The sequence below is a fragment of the Meles meles genome, chromosome 19, assembly GCF_922984935.1.
Source record: "Meles meles chromosome 19, mMelMel3.1 paternal haplotype, whole genome shotgun sequence".
NCBI classification, from domain to species: Eukaryota; Metazoa; Chordata; class Mammalia; order Carnivora; family Mustelidae; genus Meles; species Meles meles.
In genome coordinates this window covers 53,510,888-53,538,148 of record NC_060084.1, presented here as the reverse complement: position 1 = coordinate 53,538,148, position 27,261 = coordinate 53,510,888, and the positions used below count along the sequence as shown (strand labels likewise).

Genomic DNA, 27,261 nt, shown 5'->3' with positions numbered 1-27,261 from the left:
TTAAAGAGAGAAATAGGAAATTCAATAATAATAGTTGAGTTTCAAAATTCCACTGCCAATAATTAAAAAACAAACAAACAAACAAAAACCCAGAAAACCAGGGGCGCCTGGGTGGCTCAGTGGGTTAAGTGTCTGCCTTTGACTCAGGTCAAGATCGCAGGGTCCTGGGATCGAGCCCCACCTCGGGCTCCCTACTCAGCAGGGAATCTGCTTCTCTCTCTCCCTCTGTGCTCTCTTTCTCTCACTCTCACTCTTGTCTTACTCACAATCTCAAATAAATATTTTTAAAAATCTAAAAACAAACAAACAAACAGAAAACCAGCAGAGATATTTAAGACTTGAACAACATAATCAACTGACAATTATTTGATGCCATACTCAATAGAAACAAAATATACATTCTCTTCAAAGGTACACGAAACATTCTCCAGGAAAGACCATAATTTAAGATATAAAACAAATGTCAATAAATTTACAATATATTTTCCAACCACAGCAAACTGAATTAGATTATCTGCTTCAGAATGAAATTCAGAAATACACAAACATTTGGAAATTAACTAGTATACTTCTGAGTAATCATGAATTAAAAATAAATATTAATTAGATGAAATGGACAAATGCCTAGAAAGAGACAAATAACAGACAGAAGAACAGTTCTAAAAAAAGCCAAATAGACATAAAACAAGAAATTGAATTAGTAATTAGTAATTAAAATTGAATTAGTAATTAAAAACTGTCTCCTGGGGCACCTGCGTGGCTCAGTTGGTTAAGCAATCAACCCTTGATCCCCGATCAGAACTTGATCTCAGGGATCAAGTCCCACTTTGGGCTCCATGCTGGGCGCGGAGCCTACTTAAAAAAACTAACTCACGTGGGCATAAGACACCATAGAAGGTGTCACTATTACCAAAATACCAAAGCCAGACAAAGGCACCACAGGAGAGGAAAATTACAGACCAATCTCTTTCATGAAATATGTGAAAAATCATTAACATATTACCAAAACAATAAGCGAAATAAGAGAAAGACAAATACATTATTATTGCTTTCATATGTGCAATCTAAGAAAACAAAATGGATGAACACTTGGTGGGGGGAGAACAGAGGGAAACAAATCATGAGAGCCTCTTAACTACAGAGAAAAAACAGAGTTGATGGAGGAAGGTGGGTCGGGGATGGGATAGATGGGTGATGGTATCAAGGAGGGCACTTGTTATGATGAGCACTGGTGTATATGTAAAGGTTGAATCGTTGAACTCTACTCCCAAAACCCATATTGAACTGTATGTCAATAAATAATAATTTAAAGGAAAGAAATACATATTAGCAAAACAATCTAGGATAATATAAGTAGGGATTACATACAGTGACTAAGGGGGATTTAGCCCAGGAATGCCAGTTTGGTTGGCTGGGTGGCTCAGTCAGTTAAGTGTCCAACAATTAATTTCAGCTCAGGTTGTGATCTCAGAGTCGAGAGATCAAGTCCTGCATGGGGCTCCAGGCTGGGTGTGGAGCCCACTGAAGACTCTCTCTCCCTCTCCCTTTGTCCTCCTCCCACCCCTCCCATACTTAAGTGCCCTCTGTGTCTCACAAAAAAGATAGATGATAAATTTCAATGTAACAGCTAGAAATATAAACTATCTCAAGAGAATGAGAAGATAAGCTACAGACTAGATAAAATATTTGCAAAAGACATATCTGATAAAGGACTGTTATCCGAAATATACAAAGAACTCCTAAAACTCAACAATAAGAAAAGACAACCCAATTTTTTAAAAATGGGCAAAAGCCCCAAACAGACATCTTACCAAGGAAGATACACAGATAGCAAATAAGCATATGAAAGGCTGCTCAACATCATATATAATTAGAGAATTACAAATTAAAACAACTCTGAGATACCATTACACACCTGTTAGAACAGCCCAAATTCAAAACACCAATAATACCAAATGCTGGCAAGGATATGGAGCAAAAGGAACTCTCATGTATTGCTGTTGGGAATGTAAAATGATACAACCACGTTAGAAGATAGTTTGGCAGCTTCTTTTTTTTTTTTTTTTTTTTTTTAAGATTTTATTTATTTATTCAGCCCCACTACCCGAACTACCACCAATATCCAGTGGGTCACTCGGGACCTCGGCTATTGTCATGAAACTCATCATGCCCCATTTCTATCACTTCCAACAAAAAGTCGGGTTCTGAATCCTCAATATACCATACACGCTGGTTGCTGACCTCGGGCCATGTGATGAACCCACAAGGCAACTTTCTGTTAGAGAAGCCCACCCCTGCACCTTCTGGAAAATGTTTCGAATGAAGTACAAGTCCATCAGGGCTACAGTGTGAATGGTGGTGCACAGCCTGCATGGTAGCAGTCACTAATTCTAACACGGGTTGACCACCCCCACCAGTTTCACAAAACCTTCCTCTGTCCGTGTGGAACTTGTGGTCTGCCCACAGAAAATACCCCAGGAAACTAACCTTTAATCTGAATGCTCCCTTCACCCTCTGGTCCAAATCTTGTCCAACCACAATGGTATGAAAGTAGAAATCAGTCACAAAAAGAAAATGGGACAGTCAAAAATATGCAGAGGTTTAACAATATGCTAGTAAACAACCAAAGGTCAAAGAAGAAATCAGGGGCGCCTGGGTGGCTCAGTGGGTTAAAGCCTCTGCCTTTCGCTCAGGTCATGATCCCAGGGTCCTGGGATCGAGCCCCGCGTCGAGCTCTCTGCTTGGCAGGGAGCCTGCTTCCTCCTCTCTCTCTCTCTCTGCCTGCCTCTCTCCCTATTTGTGATCTCTATCTGTCAAGTAAATAAATAAAATCTTTAAAAAAAAAAAAAAGAAGAAATCAAAAGAAATTTTAAAAGTACCTTGAGACAAATGAAAAAGAGAACTTATAAAAAGTTATGGGATGCAGCAAAAGTGCCTCTAAGGGAGAAGTTCATAGAAATTCAGGTCCTCATCAATCCACCTGAAAGCTCTCTAATAAACAACCTAATTTTACATGGGAAAGAAGTGGGGGGAGGGGGGACAAGCAAAGCCCTGAATCAGTAAATATAAGGAAATAACAAAATGGAATGTGGAAATAAATCCAATGGAGACTAAAAAGACAAAAGATCAATGAAAATACAAGCTGCCTTTCTTGGAAAGATAAACAAAAAACAGACAAACTTTTAGCTAGACTGATGAAGAAAGAGAGGACTCAAATACAATCAGGAAAGAAAGATAACTGGTTCCTGTCTCACATCAAAATCCTAGAGGAGAACACAGGCAACAACCTCTAACATTGGCCATAGCAACTTCTTATTAGACATGTCTCTGGAGGCAAGGGAAACAAAAGCAAAAATGAACTTGGGACTTCACCAAGATAAAAAGCTTCTACCCAGCAAAGGAAACAATCAACAAAAATTAAAAGGAATCTATGTAATGGGAGAAGATATTTGCAAATGACTTATCTGATAAAGGTTAGTGTCCAAAAATCTATAAAGAACTTACCAAACTCAACACCAAAAACAAAAAAACAAAAAAACCCAACCAAATAATCCAGTTAAGAAACGGGCAGAAAACACAAATAGACATTTTTCCAAAGAAGACCTACAAATGACTAACAGACACATGAAAAGATGCTCAACAGCACTCATCATCAAGGAAATACAAATCAAGAGCACAATGACATATTACCTCACAACTGTTAGAAGGACGAAAATTAACAACACAGGTAACCACACATGTTGGCAAGGAAGCAGAGAAAGGGGAACTCTCTTACACTGTTGGTGGGAATGCAAGCTGGTACAGCCACTCTGGAAAATAGTTTGTAGAGGTTCCTCAAAAAATTAAAAATAGAACCACCCTACAACCTAGCAATTGCACTACTAGGTGTTTACCCAAAGGATACAAAAATACTGATTCGAAGGGACACATGCACCCCAGTGTTAATAGCAGTGGTATCAAAAATAGCCAAATAATGGGAAAAGCCCAAATGTCCATCAACTGATGCGTGGATAAAAATGTGCTATATAGGGGCGCCTGGGTGGCTCAGTGGATTAAGCCGCTGCCTTCGGCTCAGGTCATGATCTCAGGGTCCTGGGATCGAGCCCCGCATCGGGTTCTCTGCTCCGCGGGGAGCCTGCTTCCTCCTCTCTCTGCCTGCCTCTCTGCCTACTTGTGATCTCTCTCTGAGTCAAATAAATAAATAAAAATCTTTAAAAAAAAAAAATGTGCTATATATATATGTATATACAATGGAGTATTACTCAGCCATCAAAAAGAAATGAAATCTTGCCTTTTGCAATGACATGGATGGAACTAGAGTATATTATGCTAAGTGAAACAAGTCAAAGAAAGACAAATGCCATATAGTTTCACTCACGTGTAATTTAAGAAACAAAAAAAAAAAATGAACACAGGGGAAGGGGGGGAAGAGAGGGAGACAAACCATAAGAGACCCTTTTAACTATAGAGAACAAACTAAGGGTTGATGGGGGGAGTGGGAGATGGGCTCAATGAGTGACAGGCATTAAGGAGGGCACTTGCTGTAATGAGCACTAGATGTTAATATGTAAGTGATGAATCACTAAAGTCTACTCCTGAAACCAATACTACACTATAAGTTAACTAACCCAGAATCTAAATAAAAACTTGAAACAAAAAAGATAAATAAGCAAATAAAATGATGATTTTTTAAAAAAGGTGAAAATGGTTTTTAAAATGTGAAATACTCAGGGAAAAAGATTACCAAAAATTTAAGACACCTTTTGAAAACTGTATCAGAGGAGACGCCTGGGTGGCTCACTGGGTTAAAGTCTCTGCCTTCGGCTCAGATCATGATCCCTGGGATCGAGCGCATCGGGCTCTCTGCTCAGCAGGGAGCCTGCCTCCCCCTCGCTCTCTGCCTGCCTCTCTGCCTACTTGTGATCTCTGTCTATCAGATAAACAAATAAGATCTTAAAGAAAGAAAAGAAAACTGTATCAGAGAAATTACGACTTAAATAAATGGAAAGATACACTTTGTCCATGTCAGAAAATGGTCCATTTTTTTAAATGAACCAAACAGACCATTCTCCAGAGTTGGCCTAGAGTCACAAATCTCAATCATAATACCAAGAGGCTTTTCTGTATAAAGTGACAACCTGATTCTTAAATTCACATACAAATGCAAAAGGTCTAGAATAGCTAAAACAACTGTAAAAAAAGAACAGGATTGGGTGCATGGGTGGCTCAGTTGGTTTACCAACTCTTGGTTCTGGCTCATGTGAACTCCGGGTCCTGGGATCATGTCCGGTGTGGTGCTCCACACTCAGCTTGGAATCTGCTTCAGATATGCGCACTCCCTCTCCCTCTGCCCCTCCCCCTACTCTCTAAAATAAATGAGTCTTTATTGGTGAGTCTGCACCACCTGACTACAAGAATTTTATCAAAACTGGGGCACCTGGGTGGCTCAGTGGGTTAGAGCCTCTGCGTTCAGCTCAGGTCATGATCTCAGGGTCCTGGGATCGAGCCCCGCATCGGGCGCTGTGCTCAGCGGAGAGCCTGTTTCCCCGCCTCTCTCTGCCTGCCTCTCTGCCTACTTGTGATCTCTGTCAAATAAACAAATAAAATATTAAAAAAAAAAAGAATTTTATTGAAACTACAGTAATCAAGACAGGGTAATGTCCGTGTCAGAACAGACGAATGAATAGAATAGAGTACAGAATAAGACCCACACACATATCGTCAACTGACATTTTACAAAGGCGCAAAGGCAATACAGTGTAGAAAGGAAAACCTTTCAACAAACGTTGATGGAACAAGTAGATATGCATATACCAAAAAAAAAAAGAAAAAAGAACCTGGATCCATACATTGGATCATATATCTTGCTCAAAATAAATAACAAACCTAAGTGAAAAACCTAAAAAAAAAAAAATACAGAAAACCCTAAACCTTTGAGAAGAAAAAATTGGGGAAAATCCTCTGCTCTTGCAGTAAAGCGGATTTCTTAAGTACAACACCAAAAGAAAAGTTCATGTGTTGGACTTCACAAAAACTAAATCCTTCTGCTCTTCAAAACACACTATTAAGAGAATGTTGGAAGGCAAGTCAAAGACTGGGAGAAAATCTTTGCAAAGCCTATAACTGGTAAAGGAAAGTCTTGTATCCAGAATATAGAATGAATTCTCAAAAATTAACAAGAAAAGACAACAGAGAAGTGTAAAAGACTTGAACAAGTACTTCACCAAGGAAGATATATGGATGCCAAACAAGCATATGAAAAGATGTTTAACTAACATCCTTAGTCACTGTTAGGTAAATACAAATTAAAACCACAAGGTAAAAAATAATAATAAAAATAAATAAAACTACAAGGTACTGCTCCACACCCATCAGAATACCTAAAATCAAAAAGAAAGCCAAATCAAAGTGTCGACAAAAACATGGAGACACAGAACAACTATCCACTTCTCGTGGGAATACAAAGTACAGCCATCTGGGGAAATAGTCTAGCAGTTTCTAAAGAAGTTAAACATGCATCTACCCTATGATTTAGCCATTCAACTCCTAGAGATTTACCCAAGAGAAAGAAAAAGATGTAAATATAGACTTGAACATGAGTGTTCATAGAAGCTTTATTTGTAAGAGCTAAAAACTGGAAAAACAATCGCCCATTAACAGGTGAATTAATAAACTGTACAGAATGGGGGCGCCTAGGTGGCTCAGTGGGTTAAAGTCTCTGCCTTCGGCTCAGGTCATGGTCTCAGGGTCCTGGGATCGAGCCCCGCATGGGGCTCTCTGCTCAGCAGGGAGCCTGCTTCCTCCCTCTCTCTCTGCCTGTCTCTCTGCCTACTTGTGATCTCTCTGTCTGTCAAATAAATAAAATCTTTAAAAAAAATTAAAAAATAAACTGTACAAATGAACTGATAAGCCCACATGGAACACAAAGCAACAAAAAGGAAAAGAAAGGAACTACTGATACAAGAATGTTATCTCGAAATACAAATCCTGAGTGAATCAAATCATAATAAAAATGAGGACATCCTGTAGGAGTCCATTTCAATAAAACTTAAGAAAATATAAACTAGCCTGTAGTGATGAGAAATAGATCAGTGGTTGCTTGGGGAAAGATGAGAGGGATGGATTAAAAAGGGGCACAAGGGGCTCCTGGGTGGCTCAGTAGGTTAAAGCCTCTGCCTTCGACTCAGGTCATGATCCCAGCGTCCTGGGATCGAGCCCCACATCAGGCTCTCTGATCAGCAGGGAGCCTGCTTCCTCTTCTCTCTGCCTGCCTCTCTGCCTACTTGTGATCTCTGTCTGTCAAATAAATAAAATCTTTTAAAAACGGGGGGCACAAAGAAAATTCAGTGGTGAGGGGTATGTTCATGATTTTCATGGTGGCGACACTTTCATGAGTATATATGTCAAGTTTACCAATTATGGATCTGTAGCTTATTGTATGTCAATTTTACCTCAATAAATCACTTTGAAAAAGAGGAAAAGCCAGTGATAATTATAATGTAGACCAAAATATAATGCTAATGAAAAAAAGGCAACAACAAAAGACTACATATATGATTCTGTTTATATGAAATGCCTAGAAACATTTATTTTGATTCTGTTTATATGAAATGCCTAGAAACTGCAAATTAATAGACTCTGGACGGAATGGTGTGTGGCTGGAAGTAGGAGTGTACAGAGGACTAAGAAAACTTTTCTGGGTGACAGAAATGTTTTAAAGTTGGATTGTCTTGAAACTGGACTGTACTCATGGTTGCACAACTCTAGAAACTCAGTTAAAATCACTGAAATGTAGGGATGCCTGGGTGGCTCAGTGGGTTAAGCATCTGCCTTTGGCTCAGGTCTTGATACTGGGGTCCTGGGATTGAGTCCCACATAGGGCTCCCTGCTCAGAGGGGAGCCTGCTTCTCCCTGTACCTGCAGCTACCCCTAATTGTACTGACAAATAAATAAATAAATAAATAAAATCCTCAAAAAAAAAAAAAAATCACCAAAATGTAAATACTTACACCTGGTGAATTTTATGGTATGTAAATTAAACCTCAGTGAAACTACTAAAATTGTAATTGAATACTTCTGAATCTAGTTATTATATTAATGTTTCATTCAGACACTATGGCACTGGCTGTGTTGATACTCACTGCAATAATTAAGAATGTAGAAATATCATCTCGTACGCAAATATGTTGAGGATGAGCAATTACATGATACAATTAATTTCTCTTTGTGTTTATACAGATGATCCTAAATGTAGGGGGGTAGGTTTTCACTATGGAACAGAAGATAGGGTAAAAAAGAGGCTTTTACTTATAATGACTCTAAAAGGAAATATCCAAAAGTGCAGTGAACTTGAAGGCAAGAAAAACAAAAGCTACATCTTTAATAGTCAATATATCACTAGCTCACTCCGAACCCATCTAATCTTGTGGGAAAGTGAGAAGAGCGGTGATGTTGGGAGACGAACTTTTCAGTAAGGTCCAAGAGGACGGATTGAAGCAGTAAACTGGGTTCGGATTAACTGGAGAAAATGCACCTTTCAGGTCTGTCTCCGGCATTCAAGGTTTGAGCCGGAACCTTCCGATTCTCTGGGGGCCCTGGACCTCCTCAAACACTGACAGCCCCACCGGGCGTCTCCAGGAGGGAGTCCTGTATCAAAGGCCCTACTAACCCACAAGCAAGCCCAAGGAGCCAACAGGGACATCTCCAACCCAGGCTGCTCTGACGCGGAAGCCGGACGAGACGGGCGTTCACGTACATATTCCCCACCCCACTTCTCAACCACCGAATCCCACAGACAGAGAGATGCACGTGGACCTCAAACCCTAACACAGTCGGCCGCTCGGCCGAGACTTCTTCAGACTCTTAATCACCGACTTTCCAAAGGCCCAATCACTCCCCTCAGATTCCTCAGGGGCTGAATCCCAATAAAATCCCAGCCGCGGTTCTTCACACACGCTCCCGTTTCACGGACCCCACAGGCCGAGAGCTAAGCCCAGAACCCGACTCACCTGAACCCGAAATGCTACAAACGCTGCTGGCAGCGACGAAAGGCCACCCACTTCCTCTCCGTACGCCCCTCCTCGCGGTACGTAGGGACTCAGGTCCTCCCGGGCCGGCGACTCCCGCGAGGACCTGGGAGAGCTACGGGATTTCGCAGCTCCAAGGACTGGCCCCGCTCTACGACATATCTGCCACGCCCACCCCGCGCGTCTAACGGGAGGGGGCATAGCGGCTGTGTGGGGGGATCGAAATCATTTCGCGCCACCTCAGTGTTTTTACCTCCTCGTTGGGAGGGATGGTCAGCAGAGTTGTGCTAACTGGGTAAGACTCAGAGGTCGGTGTCTACCCAAAGCCACAAGGCACTTTTATCAGCCGAGGGAAGAAAGATGGCGGCGCCCTCTGAGCACTGCCGAGCGTAGTCGTTAAGGCGGGAGCACCGTGGACGCGGCCATCTTAGAGGAAGGCAGGTGTCCGTAAGGCTGGGATGGGCTCAGGCCAAGGCCAACTTGGGAAACGAAAGTTTGAAGAAGGTGGAACGTCGCTGGAGAGGCGTCGGTCACAGAGTTGATAAAACCAGCGGTCTCTTAACGTCTTAGGTTTAGGGAGAGGGCAGTTGTGTATGGACTGGGTAGGGCGCTAGTCGTTTAGAAGGAAGACCGCTTTTGACGGGCGGAGCTAAGAGGGTGGGCTTCCTAAAGAAATGCTAATCCCCGCGTGGGAGTGGATACACAGCTACTACCGCTAGTAAGGAAAGGGATGAAGTGAAGGAGCAAATGTTTGTTTTCCTTACAAAAATAAATGAAGATGACCCTGGGGTATTGGTGAATATGAAATTACGAGATAATGTAATTATTATACTTTGCATAGTGCCCAGATTTTTTTTTAAAGATTTTATTTATTTATTTGACAGAGACCACAAGTAGGCAGAGAGGCAGGCAGAAAGAGAGAGAGAGGGAAGCAGGCTCCCTGCTGAGCATAGAGCACAATGCGGGACTCGATCCCAGGACCCTGAGATCATGACCTGAGCCGGAGGCAGCGGCTTAACCCACTGAGCCACCCAGGTGCCCCAGCATAGTGCCCAGATTTTTAAGAGTGCACGCTTTAAAGTTTTTATTATTATTTAGGCGTGGGAGGTTTAATCATAGGGGATTTAGTTACTCCCCTTATAGAAGGCAACCTGAATCAATTTACATTTTTCATTCTCTGACTTAGAAAGAGTAATTGCCACAGTTTCTTAGTTAAAAAAAAAAATTTAAGTTTTTTTTTTATAAGATTGTATTTATTTATTTGACAGAGAGATCACAAGTAGGCAGAGAGAAGGGGAAGCAGGGTCCCCGCTGAGCAGAGAGCCCTATGCGGGACTCGATCCAAAGGACCCTGAGATCATGACCTGAGCCGAAGGCAGGCACTTAACCCACTGAACCACCCAGGCACCCCTAAGGATTCTTTCTTACTTACTTGTTTATTTCTTTCTTATTTATTTATTTATTTATTTATTTATTTAACAGAGCAGAAGCAGGCAGAGCGGCAGGCAGAGGGGAGAGGGAGAAGCAGTATCTCCACTAAGCAGAGAGCCTGATGGGGGCCTGGATCCCAGGATGCTGGGATCATGACCATGAGCGGCAGGCAGACACTTATCCGACTGAGCCACTCATGTGCCCCCAAAATTTTCTTTATATCAACGACGTTGGCTTTTGCAATTAAAAAGGAAAAAAATCTAGGGGCGCCTGGGTGGCTCAGTGGGTTAAAGTCTCTGCCTTCGGCTCAGGTCATGATCCCAGGGTCCTGGGATCCAGCCCCGCATCAGGCTCTCTGCTCAGCGGGGAGCCTGCTTCCTCCTCTCTCTCTGCCTGCCTCTCTGACTACTTGTGATCTGTCTGCCAAATAAATAAATAAAAATCTTTAAAAAAAAAAAAAAAAAGAAGGAAAAAAATCTAAATATACGATGACAGAGAATTACTTTGGTAAATTATGGAACTGCCCTGACCCAAACAGTACATAACAACTGGAAAGAATATACTAAAACTGTCAGTATAAATAAGGAAAGATAACTGCATTCTCAAGAATAAAAAAAAAAAAACACATCTTCAGAATAATATAAATCTTATGACCGCCCATTACAGGAACAAATTGTAAGCGTTTGCCTGTTTATTTGTGGTTGGTTAAGTAAACATTTAGTTTGGATTACTTCTGGCTTTGTACTTAAGTGTATGTCAGAAGTTTTCACATTCCCTATTTTTGCAGTTCTCCATTGTTTACATTTCTTTGTGTCATAATTCCGTATTACTTTATTATAAAAATGTCAATTTTAGAAGTTTTAGAGTATTTAATGATGTAGATGCTCATAACATTATAAATATTAAAAAAACTAGCCTCAATTTTCTTTCACGAAAGAAATATACTGAAAATTTGGGGAGAATATATTGTTTACAATATATTGCAAATATATTGTAGACTAGATATATTGCTATATAATATAATATAATGCTAGACTCAGGTACAATTATGGGTGATTTAAAATTTCTTCAATGGTTTATACATGTTTTCTAATTTTTTAAAAAACTTCTTAAAAAAAAAAACTTCTTTAAAATTTTATGGGCGCCTGGTGGCTCAGTGGGTTAAAGCCTCTGCCTTCGACTCAGGTCATGATCTCAGGGTTCTGGGATCGAGCCCCACATCAGACTCTCTGCTCAGCAGGAAGCCTGCTTCTCTTCCTCTCTCTGCCTGCCTCTCTGCCTACTTGTGATCTCTGCCTGTCAAATAAATAAATAAAATCTTTTAAAAACTTCTTTAAAATTTTAAGTATGGGGCGCCTGCATGGCTCAGTCATTAAGTGCCTGCCTTCTGCTGAGTGTCTGCTGAGTGTCCCCATATCTGGCTCCCTGCTCAGCAGGGAGCCTGCTTCTCCCTCTCCAGCTACCCCATGCTTGTGTTCCCTCTCTTGCTGTCTCTCTGTGTCATAAATAAAATCTTTAAAAAAAATTTTTAAATAAAATAAAATTTTAAGTAGGCTCCATGCCCAACATGGGGCTTGAACTCATGACCCTGAGATCAAGAGTCACATGCTTTAGCAATTGAGCCAGCCAAGCACCCCATGTTTTCTAATTTCCATATGTTAAGAATTTATTGTCTGAATAATTTCTTAATTATAAGAGTATTTTATTCTCTTCAGGGATTAAATGGGTCACCCCATTCACCTGGGATGTCAAGCTCTGAAAAGTGCGTCCGGCCTCTGGTCCAGAGAGCTCAGGGTAGCCTGGGTAGCCCATTCTGGGACCCTGCCTGATCGATTTCAGGAATGAGCTGATCCGATCTTGCCATGGCAGGATGTGTAGCTCCACAAAAGGGTAAGAAGTGGAGGGGATCAGAGGGCCTGGTTGGTAGAACACTCATATCTGATTCTTTACTGTAGAGAGTGTCTACCCGGAATCGATCCTATTACAGTGTAGTGGTTGTAACAGGTGCACTAATCCAGGATTTAGGGCAAAGATGTTAAAATTTAAGTGCAGATCACAAAGATTATTTTACAAATACAGGGTCTTGGGCCCAAGACTAAAGGTTCTGGTTTAGGAGGTCTGGGTTTGACTTAAGAATTTGCATGTTTTACTAACTTCTCAGAAAATATTGAGGCAGGAAGTGCAGAGAAAACACTTAGAAACAGATCTGAGTGTTCCGGCTTACAAGTAATTTGCTTGCTGGTTACCCTCAGTATACTTAGGTCTTAGTTCAAATTACATCTGCTAGAACAGCTGTCCTTGAAAACCCATACCAAAATAGCTCCTCCGGGGGCACCTGGGTGGCTCAGCGAGTTAAGCATCTGCCTTTGGCTCAGGTTGTGATCCCAGGGTTCTGGGACTGAGGCCCTCATCTAGCTTCCTGGTCAGCCTGGAGTCTGCTTCTCCCTCTGCCTGCTGCCCTGCTTGTGCCCAATCTCTCTCTCTCTCTCTCTCTCTCTGTCAAATAGATAAATAATTGAAAAACAAAATAGCTCCTCCATTACAAGCTATGTACTTGCCTTCTTAGTTCTCCATAGCACTCAACAACTGACATTCTATTATGTACTTATTTTATTCAGTCACCTTCACTAAACCATATGCTCCATAAAGGCCATGACTTTGCCTGTTTTGCTCATTAACGCGTCCCCAGTGACTACAATGGTGCCTGGTACAGTGTAAATGCTAAAAAATAAAAAAATAAATTCCTTAAAGGAATGAGTTATTCAACACGGCCATAACACTGTATGGCAAATTCGGGGGGGGGGGTGCCACAAGTAGGATGTATAAACTGGATTGCATATCCTTTTGTTAAAAAAAATTTATTTGAGAGACAGAGAGCATATGCATATACACATGTGAGTGGAGGGAAGGGGGAGGGAGAGAATCTGGAGCAGACTCCACACCAAGCAGAGAGCCTGATGTGGGGCATGATCCCACAACCCTAAGATCATGACTGAGCCAAAACCAAGAGTTGGAGGCTTAACTGACTGAACCACCCATGCATCCCGCATGTTCTTATATCAAGGAAATAAATGGATAAAGACCAAGGGAAAAAAGGGGAGAACAAGAGGCTTTTTGATAGGAAAACTAAGATTTTTTTTTTTTACCAGCAGACCTGCACAAAAAGAATTGATAAAGAAAGCTCTAACACAATCTATACTTTTAATGCCATTCCGATCAAAATTCCACCGATATTTTTCAAAGAGCTGGAGCAAATAATCCTAAAATTTGTATGGAGCCAGAAGAGACCCCGAATTGCTAAGGAAATGTTGAAAAACAAAAACAAAACTGGCGGCATCACGTTACCCGATTTCAAGCTTTACTACAAAGCTGTGATCACCAAGACAGCGTGGTACTGGCATAAAAACAGACACACAGACCAGTGGAACAGAGTGGAGAGCCCAGATATGGACCCTCAACTCTATGGTCAAATAATCTTCGACAAAACAGGAAAAAATATTCAATGGAAAAAAGACAGTCTCTTCAATAAATGGTGCTGGGAAAACTGGACAGCGATATGTAGAAGAATGAAACTCGACCATTCTCTTACACCGTACACAAAGATAAACTCGAAATGGATAAAAGACCTCAACGTGAGACAGGAATCTATCAGAATCCTAGAGGAGAACATAGGCAGTAACCTCTTCGATATCAGCCACAGCAACTTCTTTCAAGATATGTCTCCAAAGGCCAAGGAAACAAAAGCAAAAATGAACTTTTGGGACTTCATCAAGATCAAAAGCTTCTGCACAGCAAAGGAAACAGTCAACAAAACAAAAAGGCAACCCACGGAATGGGAGAAGATATTTGCAAATGACAGCACAGACAAAAGGTTGATATCCAGGATCTATAAAGAACTTCTCAAACTCAACATACACAAAACAGATAATCATATCGAAAAATGGGCAGAAGATATGAACAGACACTTCTCCAACGAAGACATACAAGTGGCTATCAGACACATGAAAAAATGTTCATCATCACTAGCCATCAGGGAGATTCAAATTAAAACCACATTGAGATACCACCTGACACCAGTTAGAATGGCCAAAATTAGCAAGACAGGAAACAACGTGTGCTGGAGAGGATGTGGAGAAAGGGGAACCCTCTTACACTGTTGGTGGGAATGCAAGTTAGTGCAGCCACTTTGGAGAACAGTGTGGAGATTCCTGAAGAAATGAAGAATAGAGCTTCCCTATGACCCTGCAATTGCACTGCTGGGTATTTACCCCAAAGATACAGATGTAGTGAAGAGAAGGGCCATCTGTACCCCAATGTTTATTGCAGCAATGGCTACGGTCGCCAAACTGTGGAAAGAACCAAGATGCCCTTCAACGGATGAATGGATAAGGAAGATGTGGTCCATATACACAATGGAGTATTATGCCTCCATCAGAAAGGATGAATACCCAACTTTTGTAGCAACATGGACGGGACTGGAAGAAATTATGCTGAGCGAAATAAGTCAAGCAGAGAGAGTCAAGTATCATATGGTCTCACTTATTTGTGGAGCATAACAAATAACACGGAGGACATGGGGAGATGGAGAGGAGAGGGAGTTGAGGGAAACTGGAAGGGGAGATGAACCATGAGAGACTATGGACTCTGAAAAACAATCAGAGGGTTTTGAAGGGGTGGGGGGGTGGGAGGTTGGAGGAACAAGGTGGTGGGTAATAGGGAGGGCACGTACTGCATAGAGCACTGGGTGTGATGCCAAAACAATGAACACTGTTATGCTGTAAATAAACAAATAAAAAAATTTTTTTTTTTAAAAAGAAAGCTCTAACAAAAAGGAAATGACACAGGGAGGATTCAAGATGGTGGAGAAGTACCAGGCTGAGACTACATCAGGTAGCAGGAGATCAGCTAGATAGCTTATCTAAACGTTGCAAACACCTACAAATCCAATGGGAGATCAAAGAGAAGAAGAACAGCAATTCTAGAAACAGAAAATCAACCAATTTCTGAAAGGTAGGACTGGCGGAGAAGTGAATCCAAAACGACGGGAAGATAGACCACGGGGGAGGGGCCGGCTTCTGGCAATTAGCGGAGCAACGGAGCACAAAATCAGGACTTTTAAAAGTCTGTTCCACTGAGGGACATTGCTCCAGAGGCTAAACCGGGGTGAAGCCCACGCAGGGTCAGCATGGCCCCAGGTCCCGCAGGGTCACAGAAGGATCGGGGGTGTCGGAGTATCGCAGAGCTCGCAGGTATTAGAACAGGGAAGCCGGCTACAGAGACAGAACCGAGGACTGAGCTCTCAGCTCGGGGTTACCTTGAACCGGTCGCAGGCTGGGTGAGCTTGGAGCGCGGCCGGAGGCCAGGGATACTGGAGTAATTAGGCGCTGCTCTCTGGGGGCACACTGAGGAGTGGGGCCCCAGGATCTCGGCTCCTCTGGGACGGAGACTGGGAGGTCGCCATTTTCATTCCTGTCCTCCAGAACTCTACGGAAAGCATTCAGGGAACAGAAGCTCCCAAAAATGAACCCCAGCGGATTACTTAGCCCCGCCCCCAATTGCCGCCTCGGGCAAAGACACTTGAGAGTCACTACAACAGGCCGCTCCCCAAGAAGATCAACAAGAAATCCAGCTAGGACCAAGTTCATCTACCAAGGAAAGCAGCTTCAATACCAAGGACAGCAGCGGAATTCCAGAGGAGGAGAAAGCAAAGCACGGAACTCATGGCTTTCTCCCCATGATTCTTTAGTTTGCGGTTAATTTAATTTTTTTTTTTCAATTTATTTTCTTCTTCTGCTAAACTTTTTTAAACTTTTACCCTTTTCTTTTTTAAAGTTTTTTAACTGGTTTATCTAATATATATATTTTTTCTTTTTTATATTTTTTCCTTATTTGTTTTCTTTTTTTTTTTTTTATTCTGAACCTCTTTTTATCCCCCCCCCCCACGATTTGGGGTGTCTTCTGATTTGGTTAAAGCGCATTTTTCTGGGATCTTTGCCACCCTTTTAGTATTTTACTTGCTCCTTCATATACTCTTATCTGGACAAAATGACAAGGCAGAAAAATTCACCACAAAAAAAAAAAAAAAGAGGCAGTACCGAAGGCTAGGGACCTAATCAATACAGACATTGTTAATATATCAGATCTAGAGTTCAGAATGACGATTCTGAAGGTTCTAGCCAGGCTCGAAAAAGGCATGGAAGATATTAGAGAAACCCTCTCTGGAGATATAAAAGCCCTCTCTGGAGAAATAAAAGAACTAAAATCTAACCAAGTTGAAATCAAAAAAGCTATTAATGAGGTGCAATCAAAAATGGAGGCTCTCACTGCTAGGATAAATGAGGCAGAAGAAAGAAATAGTGATATAGAAGACCAAATGACAGAGAATAAAGAACCTGAGCAAAAGAGGGACAAACAGCTACTGGACCATGAGGGGAGAATTCGAGAGACAAGTGACACCATAAGGCGAAACAACATTAGAATAATTGGGATTCCAGAAGAAGAAGAAAGTGAGAGGAGAGCAGAAGGTATATTGGAGACAATTATTGGAGAGAATTTCCCTAATATGGCAAAGGGAACAAGCACCAAAATCCAGGAGGTGCAGAGAACCCCCCTCAAAATCAACAAGAATAGGTCCACACCCCGTCACCTAATAGTAAAATTTACAAGTCTTAGTGACAAAGAGAAAATCCTGAAAGCAGCCCGAGAAAAGAAGTCTGTAACATACAATGGTAAAAATATTAGATTGGCAGCAGACTTATCCACAGAGACCTGCCAGGCCAGAAAGAGCTGGCATGATATATTCAGAGCACTAAACGAGAAAAACATGCAGCCAAGAATGCTCTATCCAACTAGGCTATCATTGAAAATAGAAGGAGAGATATAAAGCTTCTAGGACAAAAACTGAAAGAATTTGCAAACACCAAACCAGCTCTACAGGAAATATTGAAAGGAGTCCTCTAAGCCAAGAGAGAGCCTAAAAGTAGTAGATTAGAAAGGAACAGAGACAATATACAGTAACAGTCACCTTACAGGCTAATAATGGCACTAAATTCATATCTCTCAATAGTTACCCTGAATGTTAATGGGCTAAATGCCCCAATCAAAAGACACATGGTATCAGAATGGATAAAAAAAACAAAACCTATCTATATGTTGCTTACAAGAAATTCATTTTAGATGCGAAGACACCTCCAGATTTAAAGTGAGGGGGTGGAAAACAATTTACCATGCTAATGAGCATCAGAAGAAAGCTGGGGTGGCAATCCTTATATCAGATCAATTAGATTTCAAGCCAAAGACTATAATAAGAGATGAGGAAGGACACTATATCCTACTCAAAGGGTCTGTCCAACAAGAAGATCTAACAATTTTAAATATCTATGCCCCTAATGTGGGAGCAGCCAACTATATCAACCAATTAATAACAAAATCAAAGAAACATCAATAATAATACAATAATAGTAGGGGACTTTAACACTCCCCTCACCGAAATGGACAGATCATCCAAGCAAAAGATCAGAAAGGAAATAAAGGCCTTAAATGACACACTGGCCAGATGGACATCACAGATATATTCAGAACATTTCATCCCAAAGCAACAGAATACACATTCTTCTCTAGTGCACATGGAACATTCTCCCGAATAGATCACATCCTGGGTCCTAAATCAGGTCTCAACTGGTGTCAAAAATATATAGCGGTACAAGCCTTTCCCAAGAAACAAGAAAGGTCTCAAGTACACAACCTAACCCTACATGAAAAGGAGCTGGAGAAAGAACAAGAAAGAAACCCTAAACCCAGCAGGAGAAGAGAAATCATAAAGATCAGAGCAGAAATCAATGAAATAGAAACCAAAAAAACAATAGAAAAAATCAACGAAACTAGGAGCTGGTTCTTTGAAAGAATCAATAAGATTGATAAACCCCTGGCCAGACTTATCAAAAAGAAAAGAGAAAGGACCCAAATACATAAAATCATGAATGAAAGAGGAGAGATCACAACTAACACCAAAGAAATACAGACAATTATAAGAACATACTATGAGCAACTCTACGCCAACAAATGTGACAATCTGGAAGAAATGGATGCATTCCTAGAGACATATAAACTACCACAACTGAACCAGGAAGAAATAGAAAACCTGAACAGGCCCATAACCAGTAAGGAGATTGAAACAGTCATCAAAAATCTCCAAACAAACAAAAGCCCAGGGCCAGACGGCTTCCCAGGGGAATTCTACCAAACATTTAAAGAAGAACTCATTCCTATTCTCCTGAAACTGTTCCAAAAAATAGAAATGGAAGGAAAACTTCCAAACTCATTTTATGAGGCCAGCATCACCTTGATCCCAAAACCAGACAAGGATCCCACCAAAAAAGAGAACTACAGACCAATATCCTTGATGAACACAGATGCAAAAATTCTCACCAAAATACTAGCCAATAGGATTCAACAGTACATTAAAAGGATTATACACCATGACTAAGTGGGATTTATTCCAGGGCTGCAGGGTTGGTTCAACATCCACAAATCAATCAATGTGATACAACACATTAATAAAAGAAAGAACAAGAACCATATGATACTCTCAATAGATGCTGAAAAAGCATTTGACAAAGTACAGCATCCTTTCCTGATCAAAACTCTTCAAAGTGTGGGGATAGAGGGCACATACCTCAATATTATCAAAGCCATCTATGAAAAACCCACCGCAAATATCATTCTCAATGGAGAAAAACTGAAAGCTTTTCCGTTAAGGTCAGGAACACGGCAGGGATGTCCATTATCACCACTGCTATTCAACATAGTACTAGAAGTCCTAGCCTCAGCAATCAGACAATAAAAAGAAATTAAAGGTATCCAAATCGGCAAAGAAGAAGTCAAACTATCACTCTTCGCAGATGATATGATACTATATGTGGAAAACCCAAAAGACTCCACTCCAAATCTGCTAGAACTTGTACAGGAATTCAGTAAAATGTCAGGATATAAAATCAATGCACAGAAATCAGTTGCATTTCTGTACACCAACAAGAAGACAGAAGAAAGAGAAATTAAGGAGTCAATCCCATTTACCATTGCACCCAAAACTATAAGATACCTAGGAATAAACCTAACCAAAGAGGCTAAGAATCTATATGCAGAAAATTATAAAGTACTCATGAAAGAAATTGAGGAAGACACGAAGAAATGGAAAAATGTTCCATGCTCCTGGATTGGAAGAATAAATACTGTGAAAATGTCTATGCTACCTAAAGCAATATACACATTTAATGCAATCCCTATCAAAATACCATCCATTTTTTTCAAGGAAATGGAACAAATAATCCTAAATTTTATATGGAACCAGAAAAGACCTCGAATAGCCAAAGGAATATTGAAAAAGAAAGCCAAAGTGGGTGGCATCACAATTCCGGACTTCAAGCTCTATTACAAAGCTGTCATCATCAAGACAGCATGGTACTGGCACAAAAACAGACACATAGATCAGTGGAACAGAATAGAGAGCCCAGAAATAGACCCTCAACTCTATGGTCAACTAATCTTCGACAAAGCAGGAAAGAATGTCCAATGGAAAAAAGACAGCCTCTTCAATAAATGGTGCTGGGAAAACTGGACAGCCACATGCAGAAAAATGAAATTGGACCACTTCCTTACACAACACATGAAAATAGACTCAAAATGGATGAAGGACCTCAATGTGAGGAAGGAATCTCAAAATCCTTGAGGAGAACAAAGGCAGCAGCCTCTTTGACCTCAGCCGCAGCAACATCTTCCTAGGAACAACGGCAAAGGCAAGGGAAGCAAGGGCAAAAATGAACTATTGGGATTTCATCAAGATGAAAAGCTTTTGCACAGCAAAGGAAACAGTTAACAAAACCAAAAGACAACTGACAGAATGGGAGAAGATATTTGCAAATGACATATCAGATAAAGGGCTAGTGTCCAAAATCTATAAGGAACTTAGCAAACTCAACACCCAAAGAACAAACAATCCAATCAAGAAATGGGCAGAGGACACGAACAGACATTTCTGCAAAGAAGAAATCCAGATGGCCAACAGACACATGAAAAAGTGCTCTACATCACTCAGCATCAGGGAAATACAAATCAAAACCGCAATGAGATATCACCTCACACCAGTCAGAATGGCTAAAATTAACAAGTCAGGAAATGACAGATGCTGGCGAGGATGCGGAGAAAGGGGAACCCTTCTACACTGTTGGTGGAAATGCAAGCTGGTGCAACCACTCTGGAAAACAGCATGGAGGTTCCTCAAAATGTTGAAAATAGAACTACCCTATGACCCAGCAATTGCACTACTGGGTATTTACCCTAAAGATACAAACGTAGTGATCCAAAGGGGCACGTGCACCCGAATGTTTATAGCAGCAATGTCTACAATAGCCAAACTATGGAAAGAACCTAGATGTCCATCAACAGATGAATGGATAAAGAAGATGTGGTATATATACACAATGGAATACTATGCAGCCATCAAAAGAAATGAAATCTTGGCATTTGCGACAACGTGGATGGAACTAGAGGGTATCATGCTTAGTGAAATAAGTCAATCGGAGAAAGACAACTATCATATGATCTCCCTGATTCGAGGACGTGGAGATGCAACATGGGGGGTTAGGGTGGTAGGAGAAGAATAAATGAAACAAGATGGGATTGGGAGGGAGACAAACCATAAGTGACTCTTAATCTCACAAAACAAACTGATGGTTGCTGGGGAGAGGGGGGGTTGGGAGAGGGGGAGTGGGATTATGGACATTGGGGAGGGTATGTGCTATGGTGAGTGCTGTGAAGTGTGTAAACCTGGCGATTCACAGACCTGTACCCCTGGGGATAAAAATTCATTACATGTTTATAAAAAATAAGAAATAAAAAATTTTTTAAAAAAGGAAATGACAGAAGGAAACATGAAACACCAGGAATGAAGAAAATGAAATGAAAAAGGTAAATATATCATCAGACGTAATAGGCTATTCCCCTTTGAGTTTTTAAAATTATGTTTGACGATTGAAAGCATAAATGACAACTCATACACTGAGCAGGTTTGGAAAGATCAGTTAAGACCACTATTATAGGGGCGCCTGGGTGGCTCAGTGGGTTGGACCTCTGCTTTCGGCTCAGGCCATCATCTCAGGGTCCTGGGATCCAGCCCCGCATGGGGCTCTCTGCTCAGCGGGGAGCCTGCTTTCCCCTCTCTCTCTTCCCCTGCCTCCTTGTGATCTCTCTGTCAAATAAATTTAAAAAAAAAAAAAAAGGCCACCATTATATCCTACACACACCTGACAGGAAGTCCAGGATCAAATATGACTGTGCCAAGTGCAGGACAAGATACAACTAGGGCATTGATACACTGAAGGTGGGAATGTAAATTAGTATGGCTACTACAGAAAAGTTTGTCAGTTTCTTATAAAGTTAAAAAAAACTTGGGACGCCTGGGTGGCTCAGTTGGTTAAGCCACTGCCTTTGGCTCAGGTCATGATCCTGGGGTCCTGGGATTGAGTCCCGCATTGGGCTCCTTGCTCGGCAGGGAGCCTGCTTCCTCCTCTCTCTCTGCCTGCTTGTGTGTACTCTCTCTCTTTCTGACAAATAAATAAAATCTTTAAAAAAAAATTAACATGAGTATTTATCCCAAAGAAATGAAAACTTATGTTCATATAAAACTGGATTCATAGTATCTTTATTCATAACAATGAAACACTAGAAACAACCCAAAGTCCACCAATATTGAACAAATAAACTATGGTGCATTCATAGCAAAAGAATATTATTCAGTAACAGAAAGTAAAACTATTTATATGCCCAACAAATTGGATGAATCTTAAGGACAATTTGCTGTGTGAAATAGAGCCTATCCCAAAGATCAAACTGTATCATTCCATTTTAACAGCATCTTTGAAATGACAATCAGAATGATGAAGTACTGGTCAGTGGTCACCATGGGTCAGGGTTGTGGGGCAGCACATGGATGTTTCTTTGTATGGGCACAACAATTCTGCCTCCTGACTGTGGTGAGATTTAAGGAGTCTATATATGTGATCAGGTTTCTTATAACGCTACACTAAAAAACAAAACTTCACATAAATTAATGCATGCAAGCACTAGTGAAAACCAAATAAGTCCTATAGTTTACTTAGTGCATTGTACCCATGTCATTTTATTGGTTTTGATTATGTGTTACGGTTATGTAAGATACAGTCACTGAAGAACCTGAGTACAAGTACTCAGGAAGTGAGTCTAAAATTATTTCCAAAAACTTAGAAAAATCATATATAAGGTTATTTTTGTAAACTACTTTCAAACTTGAATAAATACACCCTAATTTGTTAAATTACATTTATAAATATATTCCTTTTTCTTTTGCCTGAAAGAGATGACTTTAGAACCTAAGAAATCTAAAAGCTAATGATACAATGATGCAAACAGGGCACAGAACACCCCTGCATTGTGTACATTAAAATTTAATCTGTGTTGAGGATAGCCTACTTTAAAATGATGGCCTCACTGAGAATATGGTTCAAGGTTTCCCGCCCCAAAATGGACATCAGATGTAGAAGATTAGACTTATGATGGAAAACTCAGGTATGCATTGTTTTCATGAGGCTTCTTTCCTTCAAAATTTCTCTGCTAGCTACTCCACATTTAGTGTGTTCATGAGTTTTATGTCTGTAATGAATTTATCAGAAATGATGAGGCAGAATGTAGCGCTAAAATTCATATTCACTGCCATTTTCCTTCAACATGAATTTCACACAATTATTGAGGTTTTAATTCTAGGCAAAGGCTTTTGCACAATCATATCATTGCTACTGTGTGTAAGCTCGCTGGTAGGATTATGATCACTGATGAGACAGGTTTTTATTCCCATAGGAGACTTTCCTATTCTCTCCATTCACAAGCTTTATCTTAATATATACTTTTCAGATATGTAATTACCTAGAAATGTTTCCTCAGGACTTTTCTGCATTGAAGTATCGGGGTTTTTTTTCCTGTTGTGATATATATGAGGTAATTGATCACTGAAGGCACTAGCACATTCTCTGCATTCATTGAACTTCACTCCTGTGCAAATTCAGTATTTCCCAAGGGTGAAAATCTAGCAACAGGCTAATTGATCTATACTGACTATATTCAGGTATGCTGGGAGCACACTGATGTTTAATGAGGTCACTGAACTATCACGGTTTACCCCCTGTGAGAGTTCCCTTGTAAGTAATGAGTTCAGATTCTCTGCAAAGGCTTATGTACCTTGACTTATACATTTCTCGTGTGTATTGACAAGGCTTAACAAATGAGTGAAAGGTGTTGTTAAATCCAGAGTCTTTCTATGAATTCTTTGATGTATGATGGCTGCTGACTTGGTATTTAAGGCTTTCTCCCATTAACTGTCTACATAGTTTGCTGCATAAATTCCCTGGGAATGGGATTACCACAGTCAGTACACATAAAGAAGTTAATTCTGCATGAAATCTCTGATGTTGCATGAGGCATATTTTCCTGAGGGTGTGACCATATTCACTGTGTCACTGGGGTTTGTTTCCATTATGAGTTCTCTGATGTACAATAAGATTTCTCTTTGAGGAGAAGCCTTTTCCACAGTCACTGCATATAAAGGGTTTCTCTCCTGTATGAGTTCGCTGATGAACGATTAGTCGGCTTTTCACAGTGAAGCCTTTACCACATTCATTGCATGCATAAGGTTTCTCTCCAGTATGAATTTGCTGATGTAAAATGAGCTCAGTTTCCGTAGCAAAGCCTTTCCCACATTCGCTGCATATGTAGGATTTCTCTCCTGTATGGATTTGTTGATGTACAATGAGATAGCGTTTCATGGTGAAGCCTTTTCCACATTCACTGCACGTGAAGGGTTTCTCTCCAGTATGAGTTCGCTGATGTACCACAAGATTGCTCTTAAAGGCAAAACCTTTTCCACATTTATTGCATATATAGGGTTTCTCTCCAGTGTGAGTTCGCTGATGTAACATCAGTCCACTATTCACAATGAAACCTTTCCCACATTCACTGCATCTGTAAGGTTTCTCGCCAGTATGTGTTCGCTGATGGACGACCAGCCGACTCTTCAGGGGGAAGCCTTTCCCACATTCACTGCAGATGTAGGGTTTCTCTCCAGTATGAGTCCGCTGGTGTATGATGAGCATGCTCTTCACAGTGAAACCTTTCCCACATTCGCTGCATACATAGGATTTCTCTACTGTATGATTTCTCTGATGTACGATAAGATTACTCTTCCTGGGAAAGCCTTTGCCACATTCATCGCATACATAGGGTTTCTCACCTGTGTGGGTTCGCTGATGTTCAATTAGTCGACTCTTCATTGTGAAGCCTTTCCCACATTCGTTGCATATATAGGGTTTCTCTCCTGTGTGATTCCGTTGATGTACAATGACATAGTGCTTCGTGGTGAAGCCTTTCCCACATTCACTGCAGATGTAGGGTTTCTCTCCTGTATGAGTCCGCTGGTGTATGATGAGCATGCTCTTCCCGGTGAAGCCTTTTCCACATTCGCTGCATATGTAGCATTTCTCTCCAGTATGATTTCGCTGATGTACAATGAGATTCCGCTTCCCTGGGAAACCTTTTCCACATTCGCTGCATACATAGGGTTTCTCTCCAGTGTGAGTTCGCTGGTGTTCAATTAGACGACTCTTCATGGTGAAGACTTTCCCACAATCATTGCATAGAAAGGATTTCTCTCTTTTATGAATTCTCTGATGTTCATTGAGCCTGGACTTTCTGGAGAACACTTTTGCACAAATATTGCATCCATAAGGTTTCTCTCCTGTATGAACTCTGTGGTGATCTGTGAGCTGAGACTTCTTAATGAAGGCTTTTCCACATTCACTGCATATATGGGGCTTTTCTATTTGACGAGTTCTCTGATGCTTAATGACTTGGGAATTACTGCTAATAGGTTTTGCACTTACAGGGAGTTTAACAGCTGAATGAAAATCTTCATGGTTATCATGCAGAAATAATTTCTCATCCCCACTGAATTTAGTAGAGTTTTTAATTTCATAGCTTTTGCTCTGGTTGACTAAACTTAAATTTGATTTCAAAGTTTTTATATAGAACTCAAGCATATGATTTTGCCTGGAAAGAAAATGATTTTTGCTTTGAGGAACAGGATTTCCAAATGCATCATTTTTGTGGTTTTGTTCCATACCTTTCAGCATTCTTGGATTTTCCCAGTGACCTTGCAGGTGGTTATGAACTTTGCTAGGTTCTAGAAGAGAAGAGAACAATGAATCCTTTCATAATCTTGTTTTGAATATAACTTTAAAAAAACTCTTTCATGTTTCGATCAAAATTCCACTGGTATTTTTCAAAGAGCTGGAGCAAATAATCCTAAAATTTGTATGGAATCAGAAGAGACCCCCCGAATTGCTAAGGAAAAGTTGAAAAACAAAAACAAAACTGGCGGCATCATGTTACCCGATTTCAAGCTTTACTACAAAGCTGTGATCACCAAGACAGCGTGGTACTGGCATAAAAACAGACACATAGACCAGTGGAACAGAGTGGAGAGCCTAGATATGGACCCTCAACTCTATGGTCAAATAATCTTCCACAAAACAGGAAAAAATATACAGTGGAAAAAAGACAGTCTCTTCAATAAATGGTGCTGGGAAAACCGGACAGCGATATGTAGAAGAATGAAACTCGACCATTCTCTTACACCGTACACAAAGATAAACTCAAAATGGACAAAAGACCTCAACGTGGACAGGAATCCATCAGAATCCTAGAGGAGAACATAGGCAGTAACCTCTTTGATATCAGCCACAGTAAGTTCTTTCAAGATATGTCTCCAAAGGCAAAGGAAACAAAAGCGAAAATGAACTTTTGGGACTTCATCAAGATCAAAAGCTTCTGCACAGCAAAGGAAACAGTCAACCAAACAAAGAGGCAACCCACGGAATGGGAGAAGATATTTGCAAATGACAGTACAGACAAAAGGTTGATATCCAGGATCTATAAAGAACTCCTCAAACTCAACACACACAAAACAGATAATCGTATCAAAAAATGGGCAGAAGATATGAACAGACACTTCTCCAATGAAGACATACAAATGGCTATCAGACACATGAAAAAATGCTCATCATCACTAGCCATCAGGGAGATTCAAATTAAAACCACATTGAGATATCACCTTACACCAGTTAGAATGGCCAAAATTAGCAAGACAGGAAATAACGTGTGTTGGAGAGGATGTGGAGAAAGGGGAACCCTCTTACACTGTTGGTGGGAATGCAAGTTGGTGCAGCCGCTTTGGAGAACAGTGTGGAGATTCCTCAAGAAATTAAAAATAGGGCACCTGGGTGGCTCAGTGGGTTGAGCCGCTGCCTTCGGCTCAGGTCATGATCTCAGGGTCCTGGGATCGAGTCCTGCATCGGGCTCTCTGCTCAGCGGCGAGCCTGCTTCCCTCTCTCTCTCTCTCTGCCTGTGCTCTGTCTACTTGTAATCTCTCTCTCTCAAATAAATAAATAAAATCTTAAAAAAAAAAAGAAATTAAAAATAGAGATTCCCTATGACCCTGCAATTGCACTGCTGGGTATTTACCCCAAAGATACAGATGTAGTGAAAAGAAGGGCCATCTGTACCCCAATGTTTATACCAGTAATGGCCACGGTCGCCAAACTGTGGAAAGAACCAAGATGCCCTTCAATGGACGAATGGATAAGGAAGACGTGGTCCATATACACGATGGAGTATTATGCCTCCATCAGAAAGGATGAATACCCAACTTTTGTACAACATGGAC

General features: G+C 40.8%; 1 protein-coding gene across 1 annotated transcript in view; it reads right to left on the bottom strand.

Annotated features, from left to right (window-relative positions):
* Positions 1-27,261, bottom strand: part of LOC123931370 (zinc finger protein 432-like) — a 48,946-nt gene that overhangs the window by 5,873 nt on the left and 15,812 nt on the right. The window contains 1 exon segment of the mRNA XM_045988380.1: positions 23,995-25,719. Within this exon segment, the coding sequence (XP_045844336.1) occupies positions 23,995-25,719 (1,725 nt within the window).